This window comes from Bacillus rossius, chromosome 12 (genome assembly GCF_032445375.1).
Source record: "Bacillus rossius redtenbacheri isolate Brsri chromosome 12, Brsri_v3, whole genome shotgun sequence".
Taxonomy (NCBI): Eukaryota; Metazoa; Arthropoda; class Insecta; order Phasmatodea; family Bacillidae; genus Bacillus; species Bacillus rossius.
The window spans coordinates 13,847,285-13,855,930 of NC_086339.1; the positions used below are offsets into that span (position 1 = coordinate 13,847,285).

The following is an 8,646-nucleotide window of genomic DNA, read 5'->3' on the forward strand; positions in this document are numbered from 1 at the left end:
TAAAACTAATTTGCTGAAGGGAATACATTTTTTCTAGCGTTATGAAAATTCCGATCGCGTAAGTGGAGTAGTTACGTAAGTGGTGGGGGCAAAAGGAAGAGGAGAGGAATAGCTTGGTGGGGGGGAACCAGTAGAGGAGACGGCAAGTGGTGACTCAGCATACTCGCACACTTGCATTCTTTCGCACTTGTATACTAGTGCAATAGCATAATTTAACGCTCGTATACTTGCATGTATGTGTGTGTATATATGTATGTATATATATATATATATATATATATATATATATATATATATATATATATATATATAGCGGAAAACCGAAGTCTAATGTTTATATTCTTATCCTGGACGCTACATGTGGGGATTTTCGTCATGGTTGTTAGGATAGGTCTCTGGGTGGAAATAACGAGTTTTTGAAGCAGCGGCGTCAGTTTAGTGAACTAAATTTCAATTTTCAGTGGAATGTTTTAATTATAGCTACTGCAACGTTCGTCGTAATATGAACACGGCTTTCTCTCAGTTGTTCGGGGATTGTTTGGAAAAGGGACTCATAACAACCTTCCCAGATATGCCGGATGCTGGAAAGTTTGGTGGGTGGAAGGGGAGGGGGGAAGAAGGCTCTCGTCGGGCGGGAACAGAAGGGCGGGGGACAAGCCCGGGGTCTCGGGAGGGATAAACAACGGGGGTCGACTCACGGGGCGCCCCGCACGTGCGCGCCGCGCTGCTATTTATGGCTCGTAAACTACCCCCGCGGCCCTCCGCGTAAACACAGGCGACAACTGCCGCCGTGCCCTCGAGGTGCAGTGGGTGCGGGGCTTGCGCTAGGACCCCCCTCCCTTTTACCTTTGAATATATATACTGTATAGAAGTCGCCAGCCCAGGTTAACATTCCTAATACGGTTTTGAGGTAGTTGGTTAATTCACCGCCGCAATCGCCACCATCTCTAGGGCATCGCCTTGTGGTGGTCCCTAGCGGACAAGTGTCGAACTCTTCAAACACCCCTTCCCCCCTCTTGTTGAACGACCTTGAGCTGCAGTGAATGATGGGTGGGGGGTGCGGGGAATGACAGCGGGCGACAGTGCTGCGTTCTAACGTCTAAATAACAACTAAGACGATACAGGGCGTTACGGCAGCGCACTGCAGCGGTGAAGTTCCCAAGCTGCTCCTCATACGCTTCTGAAAAACGTAGAGTAAATCCTATCCACTCGCGACTTCTATACGGTATATATATTCAAAGCTTTTACCACCTCCGCCCCCGGTACGACACGCCTAGAACATTCCAGCAAGCCAACGAACACAGCGGCCGCCGCTGTTTAGGGCCCCGCCTACCCGGTACCTGGTCACACACGGTGTGAAGCAGGGTCTCCACAAGTAAAAAAATATTTCGTACCAACTAGGCGAGAAAAAAGTACTAGATTTCAAAAAAAGAGAACCAAATTATAATTTGTTTAGGTTTTAAGATTTTAGAAAGTTGTTATGACATTTAAATGCTATAACTTAAATATCACACCACACACACATACAGTCCATAGTTTTTAAAAATAATTACGCTTAATAATAAAACATATTGGAGTTACTGTAGTATTATTTTATTAAAGAAATAAGTACTATATCTGAGCGTAAATGTACTAGACCACTAAATAACTTATTAAAGTACTAGATCTAGTACGAAAGTACTAACTGTGGAAACCCTGGTGTGAAGAGCTCCAGGAAAAAAAAAACGCAATTTGAAAACCTACTCAAGATATCCTAGTTGGGTCTGTTTACGAGAGGTATTTTAAGAATTCGTTGGGGGTCGATATGTAGTTTTGGTTCCCGGAGTAAGTTTTTAAACGCGTGTTTTTAGAAGAGGTAAAATGGCTGAAAGGAGTGTTTGTTCCCCCCCCCCCTTTTTTTTCTGTTTTTATCTTGAAGTTCTTGTTCGAGAAATATCAATGGTTCTAGAAAAAAAATAACAGTTTGAAAGGAAGCTCTGCGCTTGCATTTTCGTGTTAGCTGTGTCACTTAAAATGATTCCAGTAATCAGTCGTTATTAAGTGGCCCGCCTAGAGCCTGGTCATGGATGTATTTGTGCTTGTGAGGCGGGATGATAAGTTAGAGCTCCTTGGTGCTTTGAGGCCGGAATCGCCTCCAGGGTGTCCACAGTTAGTACTTTCGTACTAGATCTAGTACTTTTATAACTTTATTAGTGGTTTAGATCTAGTACAGATCTAGTAAATTTTTCTTTAATATAATAATATTATTGTAACTCCAATATGTTTTATTATTAAGCGTAATTATTTTTAAAAAAAACTATGGAATGTGTGTGTGTGTGGTGTGATATTTAAGTTTGAGCATTGCAATGTCATAATAACTTCCTAAATTGTTAAAAACCATAACAAATTATAATTTAGTAGGTACTTTTTTTTTCTAATCTAGTACTTTTTTCTCGCCTAAGTTGGTACGAAATATTTTTTCCTTGTGGACACCCTGATCGCCTCTTGAAATGGTGCGCAGTCTTCTCGTACGGGGGCAACTGTGAGATTTGAGCGGTAACCATGACATTATGTGGCGGAGAAATAAAGGTAAAGGTGTAATGCAAGTCCCTTGAGTGCTTCCAAGAATCTGTACGGGGCGTTTCATTTCTAGAAAATTATTATGAAAACACGCATTTTGACGTGACAACGTCTAATAAATCGATGAACGCCGGCTGCACGCACGAAAAAGTGTCCCGTAACGCACATTGTCCCGTTACGCTCATTGTACGCTTGCGCCGCATCTATCTCTCATCCACTCGATTGGAACAACCATCGATTTGACTTTTTCGAGGCACATTGAACTTGAAACACTCCCATTCGTTTCCTACTTTTCCTATCATCGTCCTATCCTTAACAGAATAACACAGATTGGAAGAAGTTAAATAGCAAACATGTATAAAAGTTATAGTTAAAATAATCTCTTCGTTAAAGTAATAAACATATTTGAATTCATGAGTGCAAATAACAGTAAATTTATCAATAAAATTGTAGACTTCATTTTACTGCTTTGTATCCATACAAAATTATGAATATTCAATAAAAATAATTTTATTTTATTCATAAAAGTATGCAATCATTTCATTAATTTTTGTTATGACGTCACGTTAAACTATCGTCCGTAAACAGACTTTACAGACAACCAATTTTTTTTAGTGATTTTTTCACTTTTCTAAAATTAGTTTAAAAACGAAATACGGAGAGCTACTCATTTGCCAACAGCGTTTTTTTAAACGGTTTTCGTTTACAGACACCCCCCCCCCCCTCGGATAGCTTGAGCAGTTTTCGAATCGCATGTGTGTGCCAAGGTAGAAGTTTCTAAATAATGTTTACTGCTGAAGCGCTGCACACACACTTTTTGATGGCCGAAACATGTAGCAGTCTTTCGGCACCTGAGACTTCTTAGTTTCGATTCGGCGTCTTACACCCTACACCTTTTCAGTCACCCCTCAGACGGTGTCGCTTTTCGCCACTGAGTGAGGCTTCCTTCGAGGTGGGTCTTCACTCTTCGTGTGTACTTCTGCGCCTCTGGTTCGTGTCTCTGTACGTCGACAAGACCTGCTGATTAGTTAAGCGTAACTTTTCTAAACATGTTTGTATGTTTTGTACATTTATATCGGTCTTGCTGTGGGCGTATTCACGTGAGTTGTATTTCAGAGTGGTTAGCAACGGAGAAAACCTGGAAAAAACCAGGGAATATTTCCGTAACAAGGAAAGTTTTTAATGACGAGGTTAATGAAAAAGTTAAAAGTTATTGCAGGGAAATATTTTTATTTGTACCGTTTCCGTGTACATATCCTTTCTTCCCCCCCCCCCCCTATTTTTCCAACTCGTATCCTGGTGTAACACAAAAGGTTTACTCTCCCATTTTTTTTTGTTTTGCTCATAAAGCCACTCCCACACGATACCCATTTCCTTAGCAGTTTTCATACCTATTTTCTGTTAAGCGGGCCTGCTCCCGTGTAGGTAACATTTCAGCACCCTTCCAAGAGGCCTGGCTCTGGGTTTGAAAATTTTTCATACCCGAATTCCTTAGCCTCTACAACCACGAGTCGAAGTCGTCAATATGGCGGATCCGCGTGTAGCAACATAAACCCGTGTGCATTCACTTTCGTTAACATTCGGGGACGTACCAAACGTATTTGTATGCAAAATGAAACTGAATTTTAGAAACTACCCTGGAGTATATTTGGGAAACTTAAATAATCACAGAAAGAAGAATTTACATGTTTTGAAATAAGTAATTAAACTGTTAACAATACGTAGTCTCCTCCTGACATTCCCAGAGTCGGTAGCGAAAGGCAGAGTGCGCGGTTGTGAAGCTAAAGGGAGAGTTTTTGACGTGGTTAAAACCTACCTCGTCACTGTAGAAAACTTTTATGCCTTTTAATAACAGATTACTGGATTATACTGATTTTACTTAAAGCAAATATGTAATAACACATTTTATATGCTTATGTAATTGCTATAATTAAATAAAATACATAACTCAGCCCATTGGTGTGATTAGTTCGTATTAGGTAGACCTGCATCCTTTATTTTTTACTTCCTTGTGGGCAGAAATCGAATCGAAAGCATCGCCAACCAAGCTTTAGAAAGCTGCGTGTGTCCCATGACAATGCTTGCCGAAGCTTTCGACTTGTGAACGGTTTCATATCTTTAGTGGTTCCTAATTGGTTCGTTTGCCACGTGGTTAGCGAACAGGCGTACGAGCGGGCGCTGGCGTGCTTCGGTGCAACCTTTCTTTCCCTCCAGGTTGTTTTGAGACGCGCCTTCGGCCGCGCTCGGCACGGGTCGGAGAAATTCGGTCCAGGTGCCAAGTGTTGGAATTATCTATCTCGGCCCGGTGTTTGGTCCGTTACACCCTTCCAATTTTCTCCTTACCACCCTCCCCCCCCCCCCTTTTCTTTTCACGAATAATGAACTGGGCGTCCGTCCTGATGATAGGGCGCTAAATCACTCGTTGCTTGGGCCTCGAACCACCATTCGCTTGAAATGGTGTTGCCCCAATTGATCCCAAACCGTTCCCAAGCCGTTCCCAAGCCGTGCTTGATCACGCGAACCTTTGATCGGGTGAATTCGGTGGCTAAAGGCGCTTAACGCAGCCACGGACTGACTGCGTGTGATGTTTCATCCCCAACACACGTAAATGCCGATTCAGTACTTCGGTGATTTTTGTTTCTACAAAATTGACCAAAACATAAAAAATAATACAGGGCTGTGTGCTTTTTTATTATTTTTTTGAGCAAAGGTGGCATTGCTGATGTGTATTTTAATTGAATGGTCTTGGTTCTGTATTGCCAGCGCCCAGAAACGTCGGAATCACACTCTGCAGGAATAAAATCGTAAATAATAAAACCCAAACGTAATTAGTTCAATGATAGTGGACTTAAGAGATCGTTCGGTACTTTGATGATATTCTAATTGCGATCCCTGTGTTTTATCACCTATATTTTGTGCTGGGTCGGTGTCTCTTTTTAGAGACAAAATTTAAATTATGAAGTAATGAAGTCGGTTAAATTTTTGATACCAGCTATGTACACTGCTCTGATTATAATTTTTAAGTGGAATGATGGAGCAGGAGGAATTAAAATCACCTCGTCCCGCGTCTTGTGAGCTGTTTTTTTTTGTTGGGTTGGGGGGGGGGGGGAACTCTTGGCCCAACCAATCGCTTTTCCCTGCCAGTTTTGTAGATTTAATGTATGTTGTAATACTTACTGTTGCTGCATTTATGCATTTTTTGTTTATAGATTCAATGACCAGAACAAATTGACGAAGATGAAATATCATTGGGGACGTATAGAGCGAGGCGACATAGAGGGGCCTTAATTGCGGTTTTCTCCGTGGTTTCCCGAAGGAATTCCACGCAAATCGTGGGACGATTCCTTACTATAGGACGTCGTCGATCCTTTCCCTCCTATTCCTTTATTTATATGGTGTGTTATTATTTAGAAGATCAGAAAGATCGCATTGTCATGAATGAAGAGAATATAAAACCAAAAAATAGAACCTGAACGGCTCAACATACTTCAACTGAGTTTTGTTTTTTCAGCTAGATATATCCAATACGGAGACCTATGTGTACAGAAATAGTAAATACAGTGTATTAAAAAAATTGCGTACTTTAATAAATTAAGGATTTGAAACAAAAAAAAATTGGCTGTAAAATTATTAAAATCACTTAAGAAAAACCTCTATGGTAACCAACTCTTAGAAACGAAAATTATTTCAATTTTAGTCCATATTTAAATAATTTGAAAGGCAGTGTCGACAGTAGCAGTGGAGATTCGAACTCTACCTAAGATGAAATGGAAGGAATTGGAATTCTTGAGGAGAGCGAGTAAATTGGTGAATTTGTTGTTAATAATCAATAATAGACCGTAAGTTAATGTTTTTTGGGTTGTGTATACTACTCTTTTTTTGAAATTGAAGAAATTGGAATTTCTCAGTTTTTTGAAGTTATTTCTACTATTATTATTAGTTATATCATTTGAAGTTTAGGAAAAAATGTTGTGTACATTATATTGTTATTCTCTCTAAATATCTATTTTTAATATTTTTTTAGATCCTCGATTTTGTGTGGAAAACGGAGTCTTTGTAGCAATATAACCTAAAAATTAAGAACATAATTATTTATTTTTTTAATACCTACAATTACTATGCAATGCGTATTTTATAGTAATTTAGGAGTTATTTTACTTACGTTATAAAACAAATTTCCTGTGTGATAATAATTTTTCGCATAAATTGCGAAAATGTTTTCACTTCTGTCGGCAGTCCTCATGACTGTTTTTAATATTTTTATTTTTTGTAATAGGTGAATTTATTAATTTATAGTCTATAGACTCGATGTTTTTGGTTTGTGTACTACTACGCCAACTTGTTCCCCTTTTACCCAGCAAAGCTTTTCTGAACGTTCGTTGACGTCACCCGAGCATCGGGTTATCCTGCGGGCAGTGTAACAAACGTGTGCTGGATCAGGGGCCTAGCCAGGGGAGGGGGGGGGGGTTAGGGGTTCAACCGCCCCCCCCCCCCTAGCAACAAATCTTTGATTAATTTCTTATTCATCACTCAAAAACAAATTTCATATTAAAATTATTAAAAAAAATTTTACAATTACAATATTTAAATTTAAGTACCGAAAACTGCTAAAATAGCATTATTTTACACCTTAAAATCCAAATTTTCCCGGGGGAGGACCCCCGGAACCCCCCCCCCCCACACTTTAATACGGGGGGGGGGGGGGCATGCTTCTTAACACCCCCCATACACAAATCCTGGCTACGCCACTGTGCTGGATGCGCCCCATGCGCGGGGGAGGCACCCCTGGATCGCAGCGCAGGGGGTAGCCGGCGGGGTTCGTATCGACGGCCCCGGCCCAGGCCCGGCCATACGCCTCGCCTCGCCGCGTCGCCATGGCGACAAGGCTGCAGCGACGACGCCGGCCCTTTGGCGCAGCTCTCGGCGCACGGCGCTCGGTAGGAAATGTGGGGGACGCACCACAACGCCGAAATACCACAACGCCGAAATGCCAAATTGACCAAAAATCCGACAGCTAGAAAACTGCTGTGTACCGCAACGCCGAAATACACTAACGCCGAAAAATGTCATTGCAGGACTGCCACAAAGGTTAGGTTAGACTAGGTTAGGTTAGGTTAGGCTAGGTTAAGTTAGGTTAGGTTAGGTAAGGTTAGGTTTGATTGTGATATTTCGGCGTTAAGGTACATTTAAGAAACACACAAAAATTCACTCAGTCGTTATTTCGGCGTTGTGGTACACAGCAGTTTTCTAGCTGTCGGTGTTGTGGTCAATTTTGACATTCGGCGTTGTGGTAACGACCTGGAAATGTGCATCTGTGGTGGATGACGGCGAACCAAAGTTCACAAAGCCAAAGGGAATCTATGTAGTATTAACTGTTTAATGCATTTTTTTTTCCGGTGGGAAGTGGTTTAATAAAATTCCTTGTCGAAAATCAGGTATAGAGCTGGGGTTTAGTTGTTTTTTTTTTCTCGAGTCTTTTCCGCTTTTTATCTGAGCCCGGTCTTTTCGGTCTTCTAATCAAATGTTCAATAGTCGACGAATCTGCCCCCCCCCCCCCCCCCGGGTGGCGAATCCTAGCGGCGGGTGCGGAAACTGCGTGTGAACCGCGTCCAGAAACGTAGTTTTGGAAACGCAAACTTTGGTAGATATTTTTTTTTGTCACGCCCGGCGTTATTTTAAAAGAATTCTACGTTATGTTCCGTTGTCCCGAGATCCTCGCACGCGGGAGGACCTGGGTTTGAATCCCACTCCGATGCTCTGAGTTGGTTCTCCTCTGTGATTTCCCGAAAAATGACGACATGATCGTGGATTCCCCCCCCCCCCCCCTCGTGCAAAGTTTACCTTGATTTCCGTTGTTTTGCTTGTCCGTTTCTGTGACGACATTGCTGTCGACAAGATGAAAAGCCATAAAAGTAATGTTTTTCGATGTATTCTTATCAGTAGAGCTTATCTCTGTCCACTAAATCAAGATACAAAAATTAACCTTTAGAATAATGGATTTTACGCTTACGAGAAAAAAAATCCAATCATCTACCAGTCTATAAATTACTTGTAGCTGTGGTACTCCGTCGTTGACGATGTAGCTTT

At 41.4% G+C, this 8,646-nt stretch overlaps 1 protein-coding gene across 1 annotated transcript in view; it reads right to left on the bottom strand.

Moving 5' to 3' along the window:
- Positions 1 to 7,435, bottom strand: part of LOC134537251 (acetyl-CoA acetyltransferase, cytosolic) — a 54,492-nt gene extending 47,057 nt beyond the window's left edge. The window contains exon 1 of the mRNA XM_063377520.1: positions 7,304 to 7,435. Within this exon, the coding sequence (XP_063233590.1) occupies positions 7,304 to 7,435 (132 nt within the window). The remainder of the gene's footprint in view (positions 1 to 7,303) is intronic.
- Between the last annotated feature and the right edge of the window lie 1,211 nt (positions 7,436 to 8,646).